The sequence below is a fragment of the Equus caballus genome, chromosome 8 (genome assembly GCF_041296265.1).
Source record: "Equus caballus isolate H_3958 breed thoroughbred chromosome 8, TB-T2T, whole genome shotgun sequence".
Lineage (NCBI taxonomy): Eukaryota > Metazoa > Chordata > Mammalia > Perissodactyla > Equidae > Equus > Equus caballus.
The window spans coordinates 48,601,696-48,627,285 of record NC_091691.1 but is presented as its reverse complement, the minus strand read 5'-3'; the positions used below and the strand labels follow the sequence as shown (position 1 = coordinate 48,627,285).

The 25,590-nt window shown below is 37.5% G+C and overlaps 1 protein-coding gene and 1 long non-coding RNA gene across 15 annotated transcripts in view; one reads left to right on the top strand and one right to left on the bottom strand.

Moving 5' to 3' along the window:
- Nucleotides 1–25,590, top strand: part of GREB1L (GREB1 like retinoic acid receptor coactivator) — a 242,418-nt gene that overhangs the window by 187,823 nt on the left and 29,005 nt on the right. For all 14 annotated transcript variants that reach the window (XR_011420953.1, XM_023647520.2, XM_070220750.1 and 11 more), the window contains 3 exons: nt 12,166–12,346; nt 14,133–14,325; nt 22,844–22,977. Coding sequence is in view for 13 of the 14 variants with exons in the window: in XM_023647520.2 (XP_023503288.1) it covers nt 12,166–12,346; nt 14,133–14,325; nt 22,844–22,977 (508 nt within the window). In the remaining variant the exon portion in view is untranslated. The remainder of the gene's footprint in view (nt 1–12,165; nt 12,347–14,132; nt 14,326–22,843; nt 22,978–25,590) is intronic.
- On the bottom strand, nt 776–24,962 carry LOC138915264 (uncharacterized). Its single transcript, XR_011420960.1, has 2 exons — nt 24,814–24,962; nt 776–3,153 (listed from the first exon to the last, which is right to left on the bottom strand). It is a non-coding gene; the product is annotated as an uncharacterized lncRNA (long non-coding RNA).

The window sequence follows — 25,590 nt, the reverse complement described above, 5'->3', positions numbered from 1 at the left end:
GAGGGGCTTTGAGGAGAAGAAGGGAAAAAAAATGATTGGCACCACGTTAGCTCAGGGCCAACCTTTAAAAAAAAACCCATATTTCAGAAATCTACTTTGGCCAAGAGTAGAGGCCTCCAGTGTGTCTGATCAGGTGCATCTGTCGGTCACACAGGACTCTGAAGCTGCCTCTGTGTCAGAGTGCTGTTCTTGTGCAGTTCTGGTGCTGCCTCCCTCCCTACCCAAGCAAACAGCACAGCAGTGTACACCCACACAGACAAGTCCCACCAAACCCAGATCAGAGAATTCTCTGCCAGCGGGAGGACAGAGGGAGCCAGCTGGGCCACCAGAAGACAAAGGGACTGCTGATACAATGGGCCCTGAAAGCGATTAGCAGGGATTTTAACCAGCGATTTCAATTCCCAGGTAATTTATTGGCTGAAAAGAGATTGACAGGGTGAAAGAATGCACATTGTTCTCATAATACTTAAAAACCCGGCGTGCTCTAATGATTCAATATTTTCTTGATTTTCATATCCTTTTAAGCATTAGAATGTTTTTACATACCAAAACTTTGAAGATACTAATTCTAGCCACAGAGAAGATGAACAGCTAAAACTGAGAGTAGTTTTATTTTTTCTTTGGGTTATGTTTTTGATGAGAAAGAGCAAGAAACAAAAATGAGATTAAAAATTTAGAAATAAATTCCTTGTTAAAAAACATCGAGGGATAAGAACATTTGAGCCAGAATACATTGTTCTCTCCAAATAAATAGGCAGTATAACGGGGCATTGAGATGAATAGTGGGTCATCTTTAATGACACCTGGACATTTTAGATTCCCGGACATTTAGACCAAGTATCGGTTTTACTTGATATTCAGACTGATTAGCTCCTCCACTGATGGTTCTGGCGGCTCATTCACTTTCCACCTTTGTGGCCTTTGACGCTGGTGCTCAGAGGTGTTGTGGGTTTGGTGCATATGTTCTTGGATTATTCCCCTTCCAGGCCCTTGGGTGGTCGAAAAATTGCTGCTTCTCCTTTAGAGTTTTTAGAGGAACGGCCTCAGAGGACATGATGATGTTTTTAATCCCATAAAAGGGAATATAGGCCAATGCTCAAGTTTTCCTTAAACACACCTGGCTTCCTGTAGCCTTCAATAAAGAAAAAAGGGGCATAAGCAACTACAATCTAGCTGCTTGGAGTCCTTGGCATCCTAGAAGGTTCTCTCCAGGGCCTTTCGAGGTGGTTATTTCTATGAAAGATGTCCACGACTGGCACCACCTGTGGCTGCTCCCCAAGGTTCAGACTGACCACCTTTAAGGATCACAGCAATTCCCAGCCACCACTGGCTCCATTTGAGAACTCAGTGAGTTGCAAAATGTCATAAAAGAAGGATTACTGATGCCTCCTAAATTCCCACTCATGTCAAAAGTAAGATTTAGTATTTAGGTAGACATGGCCCTGAATCTCTCTGTGCTACCGTTGGTACCCCAGGGGACCCTCCTGATGTCCATTTTTTATTGTGGAGTTGGAAAAATGTGACAGATTTGCTCCTGACTTAGAAGATAAACTTTAATCCTATAGAACTGTGATAAATAAGAAGACAGAAAGTGACCTTTCTCAGACCAGCCATTTCTCAACACTTCAGATCATTTACAGATTCCACGCCTTTGTGCATATTTTTGAAAAACAAAACATGAAGGCTAAGCCAGAAATAAATGAAAAAGTTTATCCATATGGGGTGAAAGAGACAGGGATGGAATGACTATAAGTTTTTATATAGTTTTGACTTTTGATCCTTATAAATGAGTTACATATTCAAAACATGAATTAAAATGATGGGAAAAAACTTAATATTGAATACAAACAGAAATAAATGAACCTAACTGCACAAGTTGATAACATAACCACACGCCAAAAAGAATTAATTCAAGTATTTTTTGAACGCAGTTTTCTTATTATGCACTCTCAATATGATATATCTCAAGGGCAAAAAGAATTGTAAATAAATCTTGAATTTTACTTCTTATGTTTGTTGCTGGGAGTGGCAAGGATAATTTTAAAACTACGTATTTTGTGTATATCATAGGATACAGCAAATAGGTAAATATTTTAATATTGTTGAACACCAGAGTTCTCAAATGAAACAAGGGAGCCTCAGGTATGGAATAGGGAAAAGTAAGGAATATCCTTTTTAGATTTAAATTGGAGATAGATATAAGTATGAACACATAATTTGAAAAAAATTAAATGTTTCCTTGCTCTGTCCACTGAAAAGTCTTAAAAACAGCGACATCTCAGTATCAATGTGCACATCTGGCCTCCCTCTAGATCTGGCTTATAAATGTACTCTCCAGTGTCCCAGCTCAGAGGTGCGACAGTCTGGAATACTTGCTGTGCCAGAAAGCGAGAAAGCTTGGTAGGGACTCAGAGATTGATGGGGATGTGTCAAAAGGACATAGCAGCCTGCTTGAACGGGATTTTACTGATCAAATTTGGTAATCTTAAGTGTCAAAAAGGATTATGGCAATGGATTACAACCTATTGAATTTTTTTTAAAAACCCATGAGTCCATGGTAATACTAAAAAATAAAAGAGACAAGAAGAGTGAGAGGTGGGGGGCAAGCCCTTCTTTACAAAAAAATACTAGTAATAAATAGAGGAAAATGATAGAATTATAAAAACCCCTACTTTGCACTACCAACGTAGTTATTGACTCTGAGAAGCATCGTCAGTGTATACTAAATCATTAGGTATAATGTCATTCAGGAACAAATAGCTGCACAGTCTCAAAGCATCATCACACATTGAAAATTACAAAAGTAAAAGGTATCCTTACGATGGAGAAATCCAGCAGTGGACACTGTCATCACCAAGTAATCAAGCTTTGCCATCTCCAATCATGGGACAGATTGACATTAGGAGCAGAGGGAAATAAATAATGTCACCTGTGTGGTATAATTGCCAAAACTGTTTAACCTGAGTCTAATCACAAGGACACTCCCGGAAAAATCCAGATGATGTGGCATTCTACAAAACAATTAGCCTGCATTTTAAAAAATATCAGTGAAAAGACCAAAAAAGAAAAAAAGGCAGGGGGCTGTTTCAATTATGGAGAATAAAGAGACATGACGACCACGTGCAATGCTTGATTCTTGATTGGATCCTGGACCTAAAAGTAAAATAAAAAGCTTTTTTATTTTATTAAAAATAAAATAAAAACAGCTCTGGGACAATTGGTGAAACTCAAATGTGGGCCATGTATTAGAGAATATTATATCGACGTTGTTCAATTCCTTGGATATAATAATGATATTGTAGTTATGTAAGTGTATGCCTTTGCTCCTATGAAATATTTAGGGGTGAATATTATGATGAGTTACTTACTTCCAAATTATTCAGCAATAATAGCAACAACAACAATAAATAAGAAGTAATAAAGAGAAAAAGAAAACGTAGCAAAATATTAACAATTGATGAAACTAATGGAAGGGTATACAAGTGTTTTATTGCACCAACTTTTCTATACTATTCAAAATAGAAAGTGAGGAGAAAACATAGTTGCTGTTTATTGATGATATATCCATCAGATAGAATCTAGTATAGCTATTGATGTCTTCAAATATTTTCTAAAATGTGGATAGACATTCACATTCCCTCTTTTTAAGAAATCTTAAATATTGAATAGATAAAATTTATAAAGGGTATTAAAAATCACAGCATAGTGAACACCCATGTACCCACCAAAATAAAGAACACTGAAGACTTTTGTTCTCTTTCCGGATCCTAACCTCCTTCTTCTTTCAAAGGTAACCATTATCCTGAATTTTGTTTTTATTATTCCCTTATTTTGCTTATAGTTTTGCCATAATGCATAACTCCTAAACAATATCTTGTTTAATGTCATATACTTTAAACCTTTTTGTAAGTGGAACCACACTCTATGCATTCGTTAATAATTTACTTTTTACACTCAACATTACATTCCTGAGATTGACCCTGTTGTTGTGTGTAGCTGTAATTTATTCAATTTACTGCTTTTTATTATTCTATTATGTGAATGTACCACACATCTTAAAAAATGATTTCCACTACTGATGGACATTTGTTTTGTCTCTAGTTTTTTACAAACAGTGCTGGTACACATATACAAGAGTTTCTCTGGGAGTAGAATTGTTAGTGCATAGGTTACATATATTTTCAACTTTACTAAATAATGATAAATTATTTTCAAAATGGTTATATTTACACTCCCACTAGCTGTGTATGTGTTTCAGTGGCAAATATTTGATATGGTCATGCTTATTTTAAATTTTTTAATTTTAAAATAATTTTAGGTCTACAGAAAAGTCACAAAACAGTACAAGACATTCAAAAATGAAATTAAGAAAACAATTCCATTTATAATAGTATGAACAAGAACAGAATACTTAGGAATATATTTCACAAAAGAAGTGTAGAACTTATATTCTAAAAACTAGAACATTGTTGAAAGAAATTAAAGAAGACCTAAATAAATGGAGACATCTTATAGTCATGAATTGGGAGGCTTAATATTTCAAAGATGGCAGTATTCCTCAAATCTACAGATTCATTGCACCCCCTATCAAAAGCCTAGCTGGCTTCTTTGCAGAAATTGACAAGCTGATCCTAAAATTCATATGGAAATGTAGGGGACCTGGAATACCCAAAACACTATTAAGAAAAGAACAAAGTTAGAAGACTGTTACTTCTCCATTTTAAAACTCAATACAAAGCTACAGTAATCAAGGCAGTGTGGTACTGGCATAAGAATAGACATATAGATCAATGGGATAGAACTGAGAGTCCAGAAACAAACCCTCCTATTTATGGTCAACTGAATTTTGACCAGGATACCAAGACCATTCAATGAGGAAAGAATAATCTTTTCAACACATGATGGTGGGGTAACTGGATAGCCACATGCAAAAGAATGAAGTTGAACCCTTACCTCACAAACAAAAAGTAACTAAAAATAGATCAAAGATCTAAATGTTAACAGCTAAAACTGTAAAATTCTTAGAAGAAAATAAAAGTGTAAATCTTCATGACTTTGGATTTAGCAGTGATTTCTTAGAAATAACTCCAAAAGCACAAACAATAAAAAAATAAACTAGACACCATCAAAATTAAAACATTTGTGCTTTATGAACACTTTCAAGAAAATGAAAAGAGAACTCAGAATCGGGGAAATTATTTGCAAATGATACATCTGATAGGGGACTTGTATCTATAATATTTAAAGACCTATGACAATTCAATAATAAAAAGACAGCCTAAGATATGGGTAAAGGATCTGAATAGGCATTTACCCAAAGATGATATACAGATGGCCAATGAGCACATGAAAAGATGTTCAACATCATTAGCTAAGTGGAGAAATGAAAATCAAAACCACAATGATACTACTTCCCACCCACTACAATGGCTATAATCAAGAAGACTGACAATAACAAGTGTTGTCGAATATGTGGAGAAACTGGATCCTAATACCCTGCTGATGGGAATGTAAATGGCACAGGCCTTTTAGAAAACAGTCTTGGAGTTCCTCAGTTGGTTAAACACAGAGTTACCATATGATCCAGCAATTCCACCCCTAAGTATGAAATGAGAGAGAAGTAGAAACATATGTCCACACAAAAATCTGTACACAAAATGTTCATACAGCACTATTCATAGTAGCCAAAAAGTGGAAACAGTCCAAATGTCCATCAACTGATGAATGGATATATAAAATGTGGTACATCCATACTATGACATGTTATTCAGCAATAAAAAGAAATGAAGTTTTATGCATGCTACAACATGGATGAGACTTGAAAACGTTATTCCAAGTGCAAGAAGCCAATCACAGAAGATCACATATGATTTCATTTATATTAAATTTCCAGAATAAGCAAATCTGTAGAGAAAGAGAGTAGACTGGTGACGGCCCAAGGCTGAGGGACTGAGGGGAGAATTGAGGGGTGAGGGTTAAAGAGTATGCGGTTTCATTTTCAGGTCATGAAAATGTTCTAAAATTGATTATGGTGATTGTTGTACAACTCTGACTATCGTAAAAGACATTGCATTGCACATTATAAGTGGGTGAATTTTATGTGAACTATATGTCAATAAAGCTGTACAATAGAAAGTTCATGTATACCTTTCACCACCTTCCCTTAAAGTTAACTTATATAACCATAGTACAGTTATCAAAACAGGAAATCAATCATGAAACAATACTAACAACTAACTAAAGACTTCATTAGTCTTTTTCTTATTGTTGTTTTTCTGTTCCAGGATCACATTCAGTTGTTGGTCCTCTTGGTCTCCAATATGTAGCATGTCTTCAGTCTTTCCTTGCTTTTCATGACCTTAACATTTGGGGGAAATACTAGTCAGTTGTTTTGTATAAGGTCTTTCAATTTGGGACTGTCCTATGTTTTCTCATGATTAATTCGGGTTACGTGTTTTTGGCAAGAATACCACAAAAGTGATATGATGTCCTTCTTAGTGCATCATATCAGGGAATACATGATTTTGATATGTTTTATTATTGGTGATGTTAACCCCAATCAGTTCATTAAGGTGGTGTCTGACGGGTTTCTCCACTGTAAAATTACTATTTTCCTCTTTGTAGTTTATATAAAGTCCTGGGGGAATACTTTGAGACTATGCTGTTAGCATCCATCAGTGGATCTTGCCTGCAAGTTATTGTGGTATTTGCATAATGGTGAATTTACATTTCCATCATTTTGCCTACATGTATTAGTAGGAATTCATTAATTTAATCTTTCTGTAAGGAAGAGCTGTTCCTCCTCCTCCTCCTCCTTATTTATTTATTTGTTTATTTATATCAGCATGGATTCATGAATGTTTATTTTATGCTATGGGTCATTCCCAGCACTATTATTATTTATTTTGGTGCTCAAGTTTTCTAGCTTTGGTCATTGGGAACTCTTTCAGGTAAGCTCTGGTGTTGTTCTTTTTTTAAAAGACTTTTTTTAGAGCAGTTTTAGGTGCACAGAAAAAATTGAGAGGAGAGTACAGAGACATCTCATATCTGACCCCACATTCACAGCCTCCTCTGTTATCAACATCCCCCACAGGAGTAGCACATTTGTTACAATTGATGAACCTACATTGCTTATGTTCTTTTAACATGTCACCATCCCTTTTCATGTATTTCCTTATTTTCTAGAACCACAAGACATTCCAGAGTTATTTTTAATTTCTCCACCCCAAACTTTGAATTAACCTCTTCTCCAGTGAACCCTTAGTCCTTTTATTGAAGAATGGTATTTATTTATTTTATTTTTTAATGATTCTTTTTTTTTTTAAAGATTGGCACCTGAGCTAACAACTGTTTTTTTTTTTCTTTTTCTCCCCAAATCCCCCCAGTACATAGTTGTATCTTTTAGTTGTGGGTCCTTCTAGTTGTGGCATGTGGAACGCTACCTTCAGGATCTGAACCAGCAAAACCCTGGGCCGCCAAAGCAGAGCAAACAAACTTAACCACTTGGGCACAGGGCCGGCCCCAAGAATGGTATTTAGAAACCAAAATCTGGGTGCTAAGTGTGCTTATTGTTACTGGGTGTCATTGCTCCTAGACTTACTCAGCAGACAGACATAAGAAATATATGTATGTATATTAACCCATGCACACATGTACACACACACCTGTTTATTTATATATCTATCTATTCTTAAAAATATGAGTTCAGGGGCCAGCCTGGTGGCATAGCAGTTAAGTTCATATACTCCGTTTCAGTAGCCCTGTGGTTTGCCAGTTCAGATCCCAGGCGTGGACCTACGCACTGCTTATCAAGCCGCGCTGTGGCAGGCATTCCAAATAAAAAGTAAAGGAAGATGGGCACAGATGTTAGCTCAGGGCCAATCTTCCTCAGCAAAAAGAGGAGGATTGGCAGCAGATGTTAGCTCAGGGCTAATCTTCCTCAAAAAAAAATGAGTTCACATTGATACCTCCAATTCCGTATTTACACCACAAGGTTCATTTTAGTCTTTCTCCTTTCTTTTTTCGTAACTTCTTTCTCTGATAAGGAGAAACTTGGTTCTCATTATTTATACTCTATTCACTTCTTTTATTTTTTTCTAGAAATTACGCAATTACTAACCCATCCCCCTGTGAGAAGCTGATTTGCTAACTCATATTTTTGTGTACAGTTCTTTTTGTCTTTAGCCTTATAGTATCCAGCCAAGACACTGATTTTACTTGGGTTTGTTCTTTTCATCCTCATCCCCATCAGTGTGGTTATGTTAGGTTTCATCTGTTACTGTTTGGACTGTATTTTGCGTTCCTCCCCCGCCCCCCACTCCATTCTTGGTTGATTTTGTTTGTTGCTGTGGTTCTAAGAGCAAAGGCTATACAAAATGGTATATTCAGAGACTTGTCTCTCCCTCCTCATACTTACCCTGTTCCCATTCTCCCCTTCTTTCCACCTTTTTTCCACTCACCCCAACCCCGCCATTGGCAACCAATCTCTTTAGTTTCTGGTTTATGCTTCTTGAATTTGTTTTGCAGAAATGAGGAGATACATAGGGTTTTTTTCCATCCACTTCTTTCTTACAATTATCTTGTTTAATTTTTATTAATTTGCTATGATTCCATTCTGTTGTGGTTTTAATTTGTATTTTCCTTATTATTAATGAGGTCGAACATCTTTTCCAATGTTTCTTGGCCATCTGGGTTTCTTCTTCTGGGACATGCCTATTAAAGTTTTTTGCCCATTTTCTCTTGGATTTGTAGGAGTAATTAATGTATTCTGAATACTTATCCTTCATTAGTAATATTTTTTACAGATTTGGGAAGCTTGTCTTTTTATTTATAATGTCTTTGATGAATATAAGTTTTAAGTTTAATTTATCCTTTGGCTTTTTGTACATAAGAAGTCCTCTATGAGGTCATACAATTATTCTCCTATATTGTCTTCTAAAAGTCTTAGTCTGTCTTTTGCATTAAAGTTTTACTCCACCTGAATTTCTTGTGTATCAGGTAAGTCCAATATAATTTCTTGGTTCTTCAGCACCAATTACTGAAGAGCCCCTACTTTTGCCACTGATCTGCCATGTGAGCTTTATCATAATAAATCAAGTTTCTATATGTGTGGGAGTCTGTTTCTAGGGTCTACCCATGTGCCAAAACTGCTCCATCTTATTAATACACCTCTATAATTCTTAGTCTCTGGCAAGGCAAATCCCTACCACCTTTTCTTCTTCAGGACTGTCTTGACTATTCTTGGTCCTTTGCTCTGACATGTAAATTTTTTACACAATTTTTCAAGCTAAAAAAACAACTATTAGAATTTTTATTGGAATTACATTGAATCTCTAAATAAATTTGAAAAGAATTTAGTTTTAACTATATTTTATAATATAGCTCTATTTAATGTCATTAACAGTTTCATCATTTTCTCCATGAAGGTCTTATATACTTTTTATAAGACTTACTCCTAGGTGCTTAATTTTTTTTAATGTTATTGTAAATTTTTTTAAAAACACACTTCTTAACTGTTTTCAGCTGGTATATAGAAATGCAGCTAATTTTTACAAATTGATTTTGAATCCATCAACTTAACTAAATTCTTATTAATTTAATTGATTTATCTGTGGATTATTTTGTGTTTTCTACACAGACAAGTTATTAGTAAATAATGATAGTTTTGTTTCTTACTTTACAATTATAAGTGAAAAAATCAGCATATACAATTATAAAATGTGAGCTAGGTAGCACAACATGCATAGAAAAAAGACAGGAAGGAATGCACAAAAATGTTTGCAGTGGCTTATTTTGAGTTAAAGAACTACGGATAATTTTTCTTTTTTAATATATCTCTATACTTTCCAGTTTTTCCAAGATGAGTATCTATCACTTTCATAACCAGGAAAGAAACAAAACTTAAAAATAAAAGCAAGTCTAAAACAAAATTTAAAGGTAAGGATGACCTACTATAAATGCCCAGTTAGAAATAAAACAATCAAGTACCTCTGACGTGCCAGCTCCCCACCCAAATTCACCACTGCAGAGGCAGCTGGCTGCATAGTTATGGACTAATATACCATGTTATATCTAAGAGAACCACCTCTTAGATTCATGGAACTTTGTCTTCCCATTAAGGGCATATATGGAATTAACCTGTCCAACGCATACAATCAGTCTTTATTTCATCTGTTTTGAAATGTGGTCAACTCTTAATTTTCCATAAGATATATCTTTTTCTTCTTTATGAATTATTTATAGTCTTTTTATATTAGGATGCCCTTAACTCACACTGCATATTTCCTAAGGATAAACTTAGGAAATATAGACTAAATTTCAACTGGTTCTACTCTCCCCATTGTACAGATAAGGAAACAGAAACCCCAGAGATTAAGTGGGTCCTCCCTCTATGCCTCTGCTCACCCTCTCTACCCCATAGTACTTTTCTCCCATCATGACACTCGCCAGAATTATCCATCTTCCTCATCATGAGCCTCAGGAGATTAAGATCTTTGTCCTGTTCTCCTGTGTGTCCCCAGGCCTAGCACAATACCTGACATAGTACCTGCTACACAGCAGATGCTCAATCCATCACTGTCGAATGTTGAATGAATTTTACAAGCAATTCACTTTCCAAAAAAATCAGAATACCTGCCAAGTTAAATGTTTGATTGATTGCCTTTCGAAATATTCACAACATTTGATTACATTTGGGTGGAAATTGAAAAAAGTCTCTGAGTAAAGGCTCCTAATGAAAAATGTTTAAAAGCAAAATTACTTTTCTGTTTACCTTTTCTGGTATAGTGAATTTTTCTGATGGCAAAACATTTTTCCTTTTTCTTTTATACCATTTAGAGCTATTACTATTACAGCATCTAGATGCTAATTGCGTGTAGTTGTTAATTGAGTTGATTTTATGTGAAAAGAAAAGCTAGATAAAACTAAATCAACATGATTCATAAAGCTCTCTTCATTTTACTTTTTATTAATTTATTTTTTAATTTTACTTTTTTTTTCACATAGTTGGGGCCGGTGAGTTGGGCTGGTAATGGATGCTAAATAGATATCCTTCAGCCTTTGGAGTCCAGGCTGGTCCTCAAGGACTCTGTAACATATCTAACCCCCAAATCAGTCTTCTGGTTCCTTCTGCTTGGAGGTCCACGGGCTTGAGTCACAAGGCTTTCTTCTCAGGGGCCTTAGCCCTCCCTCTGTGCAGCTAAGTGTCTGGAGTGGGGGGGGGGGGGGGCGTGCTCCTGTGCCCTTGTGTTTTGGATTTTTTCCAGCTTTATTGAGATATAATTGACATATAACATTGCATAAGTTTAAGGTGTGCAGTGTGATGATTTAATATGTGTATACATTGCAAAATGTTTACAACATAAAGTTAATTAACACATCTTTCGCCTCACATAATTACCATTTTGTCTCTTCATTTTAAAGATGTATTTGGTATTTTAATTAATTATCCCAACAACAGCTTCGTGTGCCTAGAACTATTTTAGATGTTTTTATGTACAAACAACTTTATTGTAGACAGATAATGATACAGTACTAAAGTTTCATAGTTTCTAACATTTTGAGAATATAGAGAGAATAATCTTGGGTAATTCAGTTCATTTTATTAATTTGGTACATAATCCAACATTCGTTGAGGGCTTCCCACACTCTAGATACTGTGCAAAACTGTCACTGTATAAAAATGAGTAAAATACTACCTAAAAAAGCTCTAGCTTTAGTATCTTTGGACATCACATTTTATTTTCCTTTTTCTTACATGTTTTGTTGCTAAATTTGCGGTAAGGAAGGCTTATGTGATTATATTAATTTGGCCGAAAGCTGTAGCCCAAACTTTCATTTTTTTCCGAGTGGCCTGCAGTAGCAGTTAGCAGCACTTCACATAAATAGAACTTAATTAAACAGAGGTCTCATACATTTAACTGCTTCTCAGACTGTTCCCTGTTGTCATTTGGGGGAGGTGGGGGAGGTGGGGGGGGTGTTCTAAAGAACAGGAAATCGGATATTTCCTCCTCGAAATTCTGGTGGGGAACATGAAAAAGGAAAAATAGCTGCGTTGTAAATCTCTATATATGGTTAGTACCCAGTATATCAGTTGACACTGAACTTAAGTTTATCTCGTTTATATATATGTATGTAAAAAGACAAACTCTTTTTTCTTCTTGGCAGGTGTCCTTGTAGACTTGGGTCTGGAGGAAAATGGGACAGCTTATCAGAGAGCAGAGAAATATGTTGTTCGTCTAGATAATGAGATTCAAACCAAGTTTGAAGTTTTTATGCGGAGGGTGAAACAGAACCCATACACACTGTTTGTGCTGGTTCATGACAACTCCCATGTGGAACTAACGAGGTGATTGCTTCAGAGTGAGCAAATACAATATTTCTTCTGCAGCAGTAATTGTTACGTAATAAATCATTTCAAAGGTGATGATTTGAAAGCCCAAGAACCCTTAACATTTGGTATCTTCTTCTTGGTAACTTACTCCTACTCTTTCCTTCCTCTTCAACTTTTACCAATTTAATGTTGCTCTTATTTTAACCTTACTGAGGTGACTTTACAAATTCCTGTTAAAAATACGGTCTTAAGAGCATTGTGGAACTCAACAGCTTCAGAGAAAGAGTGGTAGTAGGAGGTGGACGTTACTGAGCTCCCAGAAGGGCCACATGCTTTCCTTCTTACTACTCCCCATTCTTTTCCTTTTTTCTTTTTCTCTTTTCTTCCTTCCTCTTCTGCTAGTTCCCCTCTTTCTTGCCTTTCTCTGCTCCCTCTTACCTTTAACAGCAGTGGAGATGCCACTTTAATGACCTGACAGTAGCTCTGAAACCTTCCACAATTTACCAGTTTAAGCAAAAGAATATCCTATCTCTTGGTGGGCTTATTAATGAAAGAAAGTAAATGTGGCATGATGGAGCCAGACCAATGATAGTAATTATCTGGTAGTGGGTATCTTTGCTCTTATGGATTAAAAAGGCAAATAATTTTTTTTAAAGGGGGCAAATTCTCATCGCATATTGCATATCATGGTTTCTCCTCACCATGAAGGGGGAGGGAAATTTCAGGCATCATCAAGCATTTATAGATTTCCTTTTCTTAAGGACACACTGAGCTTAGGAATCTGGAATTTTTTTGATCTGTGGTCGAAATGTCAGAATTGCAAAAGTGCTTATTCAGAAGCCAGAATGTGTTTGGTATTCCACAATCTGAGCCGTACGTAGGTATAAAGAAGATCTTGCATAACTTATTAGATTTAGAAGGAAGGGGGGAAGAAGGGAGGAAGGGAAGGAAGGAAGTAAGGAAAGAAAGAAGGAAGGAGGGAAGGAACGAAGGAAAGAAAGAAAGAAGGAAGGAAGGATAGAAAGAAGGAAGGAAGGAAAGAAGGGAAGAATTTTGCCCACATCCTGTTCAGTTACTGCTAGTGTTCTATGGGCAGAAAGAGCTCACTGACCTTGAATACCTCATCTTTGAAAGTCTGGGGTAGTAGCTCGGAGGATTCCTGATTGTATCTCTCTCTGTTTAGTTCCCCAGGGCATCGAGATTATTTCTTTGAGAAAAAAAAAAAAAAAAAATTGGTTTTGAGGCTGCATGGCAACCTGGTACATCCAAATTGAACAGAACTGAAAATGCTTCAGAGATATGAAAATGTTGGTCACGGGGAGGCAGTAGGAGGAGCCCTCCCCACAGTCTAGCAGCCTCAAGGGAGGGAGGAGAGTGGTATTAACACAACAGGGATCCCTTGCAGCTTTGGTGTCTCTTTAGGGTACAGATCATTGCACAGTTATAAGCATCACGTTTTGATAGAGAAGCTCCCTCGTTCAGGTGAGCTTTCAAACTGAAGTGATCCATCTCAACTACAGATTTAGACATCCTTGGCCAGGATAACTGAGTTACACTTTGAGGTATATCAGGGGCAAACTGAAAAAGGAAAAAAAAATATCACTGAAATCTGTCTGAAAGGGGTAAGAAGGAGTGTGTAATTTTTGCTCTTCCAAATCAAGTGTTGGTTGCTTCTGCTCCTGCTCCCAATTAAGAAGAACTAGAAAAATACGAGCTAAGACATTTTCTCCATTTTGATGCCAATTCTGCATCTAATCAGTTAAATTAGGAGGTTTTAATGTGACTTTCAATATTTCTACAGTGTTATTTCGGGCTCTTTGTCACTTGGTGAACCCAGTCATGGATTGGCTGATAGAGTCATTAATTGCAGAGAAGTTCTGGAAGCTTTCAACCTCCTGGTGCTTCAGGTTAGCTCCTTTCCATACACTCTGCAGACCCAACAGTCCCGAATCAGCTCCAGTAATGAGGTTCACTGGATACAGCTGGACAGCATGGTGAGTCTCTGTTCTATTCTCTGATACATAGTCGTGTTCTCAGTTCCCCAGGGCATAACCTTGAATAAAATATTGTCGTGGCTTTGTAAAATATAGCACAAGAGGTTGAAAATCTAACAACCTATATGCTAGTTTGAAAATCTAACTAACATGCTTTATCTTCTGAAAGTCCATATAATTACAATTTTTATAAGACTAAAAACCAGTGAATAGTGTCTTATATAAATGTGACTACGTGGTTCTTTTTTAGGTTATCATGCAGACACAAAATTATCCATCCTATACAGTTTGTCCCCAAAAAAGTGTGAAGTTATCTGACACCATCAATATGTTTGATTATCTTTGTGCCTTTAAATGATTAATTTCAATCTGAGACCTGGAAATTGTATTGTCCTGTTGGATGGCTTCTCTGTCATGTTTTAGTCTTACTGATCTGTATCACTGTTAATTACTCTCATGCTCCCCCAGCAACTGGATTTTTCCATTTAATCAGTTCTCACAGACTAATGGTTGAAACAGAGGATGACGATACTGTTACTCTAAATTACTCAGGAGTGGTATTTAATGTGTTAGAATAGTCATCTCAACATTATTCAAGGCATTATATTTTTTGGTTCCAGTCCCTAATATCTGAAAAATAATTTCTATGACCTATAAAATTGGATGTTAAATATACTATCAAAGAAATGTTTCATTAAAAAAATAAAGATTAGTCATTAATGATTAGCCATTAAGCAATGGATCCTTCATTTAAAAATACTGAACAAATCGGATATTTTAAAATAAACATGTTTAAGTAAAAGATGCCAGAAATATCTTACATAAGAATAACTATTTATCAACCCAGTGCATTTCATTCTATTATGAAGGAGGTAAATTTTCCCTGACTTGAGCTCTGAGTGTTGGTCTGCTCTTTGCAGTCAGGCAAACTCAGGTCACTAAATCATGTTGGCATCAGTAGTCTCTCCCTTAGGAGGACTATCTCAACGTGTTCACCGTCACACAGAGGTTGCTTTGAACTTTTGCTTTGTTGGTATCTTCTCCACACTGACTCCCTCCATATATGGGGTGGTGAAGTTATGGGTGAGATAAGAGGCCACCATGGTTCCTTTGCCTCTAAAATGTGAGGCATGCCTGTGGGCTACCCAAGCAGTTGCACTGACCCAGAGTGTGATTGCCAATAGAACTGATGAATGGAAAAATGGTTTTTTAATCCAGCAGATAGTTCTCCTATTAAATGTTAAGTTTTAATACATTGTTGGGGGGGAAAAAAGAGAACCATCCTAATTTACCTTGTTCATTCAGTCTCTTCCAGAAGACTACTGATACTAGTGATAGGAAGAAGGCTCATAGCTTCTGCCCTTTATCTTCTCCTGACATGAGTAATAGACAAACAAGCTTAAAATAATTTTCCTTAAAAATCACTCCTATGATTGATTAATTTTTAGGCATAATAGTGGTTTATGGTTATATTTTTTAAAAGGATTCTTATCATAGAGATATCTTGTGACATATTTATGAATTAAAGATATACCCAGGATTTATTCAAAATAATTATATTTTAGTCATTATATTCTAATTAAAGTTTTAAAAAAAAATCATCCCTATGAAATTGAGATCAACATAGAGAAAAGGTAAAAATGTTGAATCTAATTTACAACAACTTCACACACTTAGGGGAGAAGCTCCTAATGATCAGCCTCCGGAAGCCAATGTCCTAAGGGAGGAATAACTGAGAAAAGCAAAGTAACTAATTCAAAACATATTGCTGAACATTTGTGGGCTTGTGTTAGAGCTTTCCAAGAACACACAGAGGACTGATGGTTTACAGGAGAAAGCAAAGTATATATCAAAGTCACTATTATCCAGAGCAGAATAAAACAGAGAGAAAACAGATGGATAGTTACCAGTGGTGGGGGGTGAGGGAGTGGGTGAAATTTGTCTAGCGGGTCAAAAGGTATAAACTTACAGTTATAAAGTTAATAAGTCCTGGGGATGTAATGTACAGCGTAGTGACTGTAGTTAACAATACTGTATTGTATATTTGAAAGTTGCTAAGAGAGTAGATCGTAAAAATTATCATTATAAGAAAAAGAATTGTTTACATGTGATGATGGATGTTAACTAGACTTATTGTGGTGATCATTTCACAATATATACAAATATCAAATAATTATGTATATTACCTGAAACTAATATAATGTTATATGTCATTTATATCTCAATTGAAAAACACACATCAAGTTGTATACCTTAAATATATACAATTTTTATTTGTCAAAAACAAAAGAAAGTAGAATAAGACAATTTCAAAAAATCAAAACGCTCTGGGGGTTGAAATGAGGGAGAAGTCTCATCCATTTGAGAGCACCAGGAAAGGCGACATGGTGGAGAGAGCACAAGGATGGGCCTTGAAGGAGAGGAAGGATGGAGCAGACAGATGGGGAGCAGGCACTCCTGGCAGCAGACAGCTTGGGCAGGGCCACAAAGGAGGAAGCATTGGGCATTTTCCAGAGAATACTTAGCAGGATGCAAAAGGAACCTGGACATATACATAGAGAGGCTTTGAGTGCCAGGCTGGCAAAGCTTACACTTACTTATTACACAGGCATTAACAATTTTTTAGCAAGGGCATAGTACTATTAGAAATATTATGAAAATATACACATTTTTATTTTTTTAAGGTTTTTTTTCTTTCTTTTTTTTTCTTTTTTTTCCCTCCTTTTTTCAAAGACTTCATTCTTTCTCCCCAAAGGCCCCCAGTACATAGTTGCACATTCTTTACTGTGGGTCCCCCTAGTTGTGGCATGTGGGACGCTGCCTCAGCGTGGCCTGATGAGCAGTGCCATGTCCACGCCCAGGACTCGAACCAAGGAAACAATGGGCCACCTGCAGCGGAGCGCGCGAACCCAACCACTCGGCCACGGGGCCAGCCCCGGTATACACATTTTTAAATTTTTTATATTAACATTGTAAACGTGCAGCTCAATGAATTTTCACAAACTGAACACACCCATGGGACCAGCACCTAGATGAAGAACTAGAACCCTACCACCACCCCAGAAGCCAGGCATGCCCCCACCAAAGGGTAACACTATTCTGGCCTCTTACACCATAGATTTTGTTTGCCTAGTTTTGAACTTTATGTAAATGGAACCATGCAGTTTGCATTCTTTTGTATCTGGCTTCTTTTGCTCAACATTGTGAGATTCTTGTATATTTTGGATGAGTCACAAAACATTCATTCTTACTGCTGTATATAGATTACTCTGGGTGACTCCACCACAATTCACTTATCCATCCTATTCACTTATTTCCAATAGTGCTGCAATACGCATTCTAGCACATGCCTTTTAGTAGACATATGTATGCATTTCTGTTGGCTGTACCTCTGGTTGTGAAGTTGCTGGGTCATAGAATATGCGTATGTTCAGCTTCAGGAGATACCAACAGGCTGAACTAAGGCAGTTCATTAACTACAGAGGTTAAGTCAAAATGATTAGTAATGGGGAGACAGGTCATCTGGCTTTTCTGATAATTCAGATTGGAATTAACAAATACCTGAATCAGAATAGTGGTCCTGGAAATAAAAAGGATGGGAGAAATGGTACATTTTTTAGGATTTGTTTATTGGGGAAGAGGGAAGAGTCAGAGATCCCTTTGAGGTGATGCCTTCAGTTGGAAAAAGAGGCCAAGAGGAAGATTTATCTGCAAATGGCAGAAGAGATGGATTTTGAGTGAGTTAAGACTGAGGTGAGTACACCATCACAACTGCAAAGTTGGAGTTTGGATTGGGCTTTATGATGTAGTTTTGGAATATTTTTTCAAAAACAATGGTCACTGAAGCAGCTGGTGTAGAAAAAAATGATGGAAAAAAATAATGAAAACAACTGCCGAGAGGGCAGCGAGGCCGAGGATCGACACATAAAGGCCTCTGGATTTGGCCTCAGGAGTCCTTGGTCACCTTCCAGGGAACAGCATCCATAGAGCAGAGCATTTGGCTGGAGGAGAAGCAGAGACGGCAGCGAAAGGACAGGGAGAGCTGCAGGCTGGGGTCACTGAGAGGGCAGGACTTTGGGTGGGGGGAGATTTTTTTTTATTGAGATATAATTGACACACGTTATATTAGTTTCAGGTGTACAACATAATGATTTCATATTTGTATATACTGAGGAATGATCACCATAGTAAGTCTAACTAACATCCATCACCTCACATAGTTACAGAATTTTTTTTTTTTTTAAAGATTGGCACCTGAGCTAACAACTGTTGCCCATCTTCTTTTTTTATTTCTTTCTGCTTTTTTTTTTTTCCCTCCCCAAATCCCCCCAGTGCATAGTTGTAAATATTTTAGTTGTGGGTCCTTCTAGTTGTGGGACGTGGGACACTGCCTCAACTTGATGAGCAGTGCCATGTCTGCGCCCAGGATCCGAACCAGCGAAACCCTGGGCCACCATAGCAGAGCGCGTGAACTCAAACACTCGGCCACTGGGCCAGCCCCAGAATTTTTTTTCTTGTGATAAGAACTTTTAGGATGTACTCTTTTAGCAACTGTCAAATATACAATACAGTATTATTAACTATGATCACCATGCTGTACGTTACATCCCCATGACTTAGTTATAATTTATAACTGGAGTTTGTACCTTTTGACCACCTTCACCCATTTTTTTTTTAAGATTTTATTTTTTTCCTTTTTCTCCCCAAAGCCCCCCGGTACATAGTTGTATATTCTTCATTGTGGGTCCTTCTAGTTGTGGCATGTGGGACGCCGCCTCAGCGTGGTTTGATGAGCATTGCCATGTCCGCGCCCAGGATTCAAACCAATGAAACACTGGGCCACCTGCAGCGGAGGGTGTGAACTTAACCACTCAGCAACAGGGCCAGCCCCGCCACCTTCACCCATTTTGCTCACCCCCTTCCCCCGCTTCTGGCAACTATCAGCCTGTTCTCTGTATCTAGGAGCTTGGTGTTTTCTTTTTGTTTTGTTTCTTAGATTCTACATATAAGTGAGATCATATGGTATTTGTCTTTCTCTGTCTGACTTATTTCACTTAGCATAATGCCCTCAAGGTTCATCCATGTTGTCGCAACCGGCAAGATTTCATGGTCAAATAATTTTCCATTGTATATATATACCACATCTTTATCCATTCATCCGTCACTGGACATTTATGTTGTTTCCATATCTTGGCTATTGTAAATAATGCTGCAATGAACATGGGGTGCATATATCTTTTCAAGTTAGTGTTTTCATTTTCTTTGGATAAATACCCAGAAGTGGAATTGCTGGATCATATGATAGTTCTATTTTTAATTTTTTGAGGAACTCTTTTTCATAGTGGCTGTACCAATTTGCATTTCAGCAAAGACTTTTTTTTAAGAGAAGGGACATTTTCCTCAAAGACACAGGGATTTGATAAATCATGTGATTTCTGATACTTGGAACATATCTTTCTTTAGAGTAACATCATTCAGAGTTTCATAACTCATATTTTAAAGGATGGTCCCATTAACTTCTGTTACAACTTTTTAAATACAAAACCACAGTTACAACTTAATGCAAACATAACAGACTGAGGAAATTATTCACTTCTAATTCTTATTTTTAGTCATTCTAGTTCTTGAAACCCATACTGGCTCAAATTGATCACAAGCCATCTATTTAACAACCTGCTCTATAATTTTGCTAAGGAAAAAAGAGAAATCAAAATGAGGACAGGTGGATGCATCCTATCCAGCAAGTTACAATGCTGCATCAGGAAAAGGAATAGGCTTGGAGGAGGATTTTATACTTCCCCAAAGAAGCAGGACCAAGGATGAGAAGGAATGTGAAGACCAAGTACATTTAAGATAAAACTTTTCCTCTGACTCAGTGCCTGCTGTCCAGATACAGAGGGAAACTCAGCTGAATGACTTTTTTCATCCTGAAATGACTTATTTGATACAACTATCGAGAACAGCCAAGAAACCAGAAGGAAACAAGCAAACCAATAAACAATAGATAGCTCTCAGTGTATGCTCTAAGGCTCCAGTATTCATAAGAAGATATTCTGGTCCTCTTGTAAAGCATATTTACTCTTAAATAAGACCCTTTTCCAAAGAGCAGGATTAACTGGTTTTGGGGGGGGGGGGTCTCAAAAACTTAAAAGCTGTCGATTAAATAACACCTTATTTTTATCATATGGACCTTATAAATCACATAATTGCTCATCTCTTTGGATGGGTTGCTAAAAAGCTCAGAAACAGATTTGTACCCCACCTCTAACAAGATGTGCTGAAAATTCTGGTATGCCTTTTTGAGAGTACTAACTTTATCCCTGGCCCAATCTTATTTCTCTTACCCTAGCTGCTTCTTCCTCTGATTGCCTAATTTATTTTTATCATATTATACATTTTAAGCAGCTGTATTACCTTTATGAAATGAGTTGGAGAGTTTTTAAAGAAAAATGTCAATACATAATAAATAACAAGAGACTAAAATGCATAGGCAACATGACAGCAAGAAGAAATGACTGTGAAAAATTAATCTAGAAAAGAGGAGAAGAAACTATTTCAAAAAGCAGATACTTGAACTGAACAGCTTATTTAATATTCTGAGGCTTAGTTTAAGGACAAGCAAGCAGCTTGTCACACATCTCAGGATCCTCTGAGGGAATCTTTGTGTCACATCCCAAAATAGTTATTCATTTTCACAGTGAGGACTGAGTCATCAAGATGGGGGATAGATTAAAGACTGTGTATTCTGTTTAAAAAAGCAGAGGAATATCTATTGCAGTTTAAAAATAACTTTTGTTTGTCAAAGGATCACTTTTTATGAATTTTATATGAATTATGCTGTCTGAGAAGTTAAGTTTTCTATAATAGAGGAGTTTTTGAGTTTGCCCATCTCCATAGCGTTTTATGGATAGCATGTGCACCAGTATAGAGAGCTGCTTCCAGAGAGAAAAAAATCCGACCTTGTGACTATGCTGGCCTAACAAGTGCTATTCCTCAGAAAATGTCTGAAGAAAAGAAAGAGAAGACAAACCATCTATGTAGTTACCATCTGCCTTAAGGAAGCATGTCAACATGCCACTGATCACATATTAAGTTCATTTGAAGTGAAAAGAAATTTCAGCTAGTGCCTCAGAGATGATTGTAGAGCTGGTATCAGGCTATATAATGAAACACAATATTTTTTCAGCTTTATGAGATATCACTGACAAGATTGCAAGGTATTTAAAGTGTACTTCGTGATGATCTGATACATGTAGACATTGTGAAAGGATTCTTCCCATCTAGTTAACTAACACATCCATCACCTCACATATTTATATACATTTTTGTTGTGTTGTTGTTTTTGTTGAAAACATTTCAGTTCTGCTGTCTTAGCAAATTTCATTTATATAATACTATGTTATCAACTGTAGTCACCAGGTTGTACATTAGATCCTCAGACCTTATTCGTCTTATAGCTGAAAGTTGGTACCCTTTACCAACCTCTCCCTATTTCCCCGAACCCCTAGCCCTTGGTAACCACTTTTCTACTCTGTTTCTGTGACTCTGACTTTTTTTTTAGATTCCACATAGAAGTGATAGCATGTAGTATTTGTCTTTCTCTATCTGGCTTATTTCACTGAGCATAATGTCCTCAAAATCCACTCATGTTGTCACAAGTGGCAGGATTTCCTTCTTCCTTATGGCTGAATAATATTCCATTGAATATATTTATATACACACCATTTTTATCCATTCATCCATCGATGGACATTTAGGTTGTTTCCATACCTTGGGTACTGTGAATAATGCTACAATAAACATGGGAATGCAGAGATCACGTCGATAGACTGTTTTCATCTCCTTTGCATATATACTCAGAAGTGGAATAGCTGGATGATATGGTAGTTCTATTTTTAATTTCTTGAGGAGCCTCCATACTGTTTCCATAGTGGCTGCACCAATTTACATTCCACTAGCAGTGCACAAGGGTTCCCTTTTCTCCATATCCTCACCAACACCTATCTCTTGTCTTTTTTAAAAATTATTTTATTGAGGTCATATTGGTTTATACTCTTGTATTTTTGATGACAGCCATTCTAACAGGTATGAGGTGATGTCTTGTGGGTTTGATTTGCATTTCCCTGATGATTAGTGATGTTGAACATCTTTTCATATACCTGTTGGCCATTTGTATGTCTTCTTTAGAAAAATGTCTATTCAAGTTCCTTGGCCCAGTTTTTAATCGGATTGTTTGGTTTTTTTGCTATTGAGTTGTGTGAGTTATTTATATATTTTGGATATTAACCCCTTACCAGATATATGATTTGCAAGTATTTTCTCTCATTCTATAGTTTGCCTTTTCATTTTGTTGGTAGTTTCTTTTGCCGTACAGAAGCTTTTTAGTTTGATGTACTCCTACTTGTTTATTCACAATTTTTTTTTTAACCTTCCAGGAAATAACCTGGATCTTTCCCCCTAGAAAACAAGACACATTGTATCCTGTCCTCACTGGGTTTTGCTCTGTATTTTGCATCAGGAGGACATGAGCTGCGAGGAGAAGCTGTACTTCGGCTTGAATGAGTACAGTAAGTCTCTACAGTGGGGAATCACAAGCCCACTTCTGAGGTGTGACGAGACTTTTGAAAAAATGGTGAACACGCTCTTGGAGAGGTAAATAAAGACCTTCAGCCTTTTCTTTAGCTGTACGTGCATATCTAGAATAGCCAGAAGCCTTTTGTATCAGTGTCACAGGGAGTTGGGTGGAGCCCAGGCTGTGCAGATGACATGCAAAGGCAGAATAAAAATAGCCTTTCCTAAGATGACCTTTTTCTCAGATGGGTTTTCTGTGATCCTCCAAGACCAGCAAAGGAAACTAGCGACCCAGAGTGGGACGTAGAACCACTTTCCATGCCTTGAATCGTCTCCAAGCATGCTGCATTGCTACCACCGGGAGATTACACGGCAGAGAGTGATTTGCTTATTAAAGGCCATTCCTCTGAGGTCTAGCCTCCCCCACCGGCCACCCTACACCTTTACATGTTTCTTCCTTTCTCCTCTGTCCACCACAGGCAGGTACCCTTAGATGACTGGGTAAAAATTAAATTTACTATGAGAGATTTGGAGGAAAGACTGGAGAAAATTAAGGAACAATTAGATCATTTCAGTGAGTGCTCCTCTTCCAGGCCTTGACCTTGGGAGTTAAGGATCGTGATTCTTCTATCTCCTTTCCTCTGCCTTCTTTTTATTCCCCAGTTCCAGATCAAACTCTGGAGGAGTAAATGTTTTTCCTATTTTTCCCTCTCTGACCTTGAATTATAGACTCCAAGAGTAGGTAGGGGCATTAGAATTTACTGACCTAAGAGAGGGTCCTCCCTGCCCTCTACTACGGAATTCTGTTTGATCATCCAGTGATTTGGGGGCAGTTGGGCTCAGTTTGATGAGGCACATTCCACTTTTTAGTAGCTCTAGTTCTTAAAATTAGCTCCAATTTGTAAAAGCTACCCATTTAACAACCTGCCCTGTAATTTTGCTAAGAAAAAAAATCAAAATGAGGACAGGTGGATGCATCTGATCCAGCAGTTACAGTTCCACATTGGGAAAAGGAGCAGGCTTGGAGTAGGATTTTATGTTTTTGCAGCTGTTGGATTTGAGAAGACTTAACTGACACTGGGAATTAATCCTTTCACAGCACGTGTGAGCTTAGATTTCCAAAATCCTCCCATGAATCTCCCCTTTAAGTGTTTCCCACCCACCTGTTCCACTCGTCAGCCTGGAATGTATCTTTCCTTCTAGTAACATCATTCAGAGTTTCATAACTCATATTTTAATGAATGATCCCATCAACTTCCATACAACTTTTGTAATACAAAACTATAATTACAGTTTAAGCAAATATAATATATTGGACTTCTAAATTCATATTTCTTTCAGAGTGTGAAATGTAAATGCCTGTGTATCAAAGTTACCATTTGTTCTAACTTTGGCTTTCCTACATGGCCCGGCAAAAAACATTAAGCTTTAAACAAGGATCATCTATGCTTACTTCCTCCAACACTCGAAGGGACTGATCCAGGATTGATTGAACTGAAGGATTTCTTCACTTTTCCCCAATCTACTAAATCCTTGCAACATAAGAAGACATTGTCAGAGAGCTGAATGAAATCTAGACCCAGCTCTGTCTCTGACCAGTTGGTTGATCTTGGGCACCTAGCTGAATTTCTTTCAACCCCCTAACTCCTTCTCCTTCTATGAAAAAATGGAGTGGTCAGAATCCAGGGCATCCATGGGCCTTCCCAGCTCTAAAGTACTTCAAAACCACACTATTCATTTGATGACCTTAATTGGTATTTGACCGTAGGCTTTAATGAGTAAGGCCAGTGGGCCACTTACTTCACTTTAAATAGAATTATAAAGTGGAACAAAGGTGAAATCCCCCTTAGCCTACCCAGCTGCTAGGCATCAGGACATGCTGCTGGCTGGCAACCAGAAAGAAATTCTCAGACTCACCCTCATTTTGCTGGCTCCACGAGAGGCTTGACTGAGCTTGGGCCTGGGACCTTGAATTCCCAGCACCTACTTTCTTGACCAGCAGCTCTTCATGTCTGCAAGTGGGTCCTCTACCCATTTGTTCTCATTTTATCAGCAGGCCTGGCTTTCTGAGGAATAGCACATAAATGAGAGATTTATTTTCACCTGCTCTGCAATTGTAAAAACTTCCAATTTGAGCAAAGTGATTCCCTTACCTGGCAGTCCAGGTTGGGGGCGGGGACGTGTTGGGATGAGGCAAAGACACCTCTGCTCCCTTTACTGAGCAGGGGCTCTGGTGATAGGAGGCCACACCACTAGGGGGTGCTATTTCTCCATTCAGCTCCAAGTTTTCTCAGCACCAAGGCACATCTTATGGGAAAATAGTATTATTGCTATCTGTGGGACTGACCTCAAATTAATAATCATAATTACTCTCCTTATGTCTGATAATCCACACACATGACATTAACGTCTCAATTTCCTTTACTGTAATTGTAAGTATCAGAGAAATACACCAACAAGGGCACGATTCTAATCCAATGCCACCAGCAAGAGGTTAGGATCCAGGGATGGTCCGTTATGACTCTGGAGACAAATAACCTGACTAGACCAGTGCTTCTCAAAATTTAATGTGCACACAGATCTGGGAGCTTGTCAAGCTGAGGATTCTGATTCGGTCCCTCTGGGGTGGGGGGATTTGACATTTGTACCAAGCTCCCAGGTGGCGCTGCTGCTGGGCCGTAGACCACACTCAGA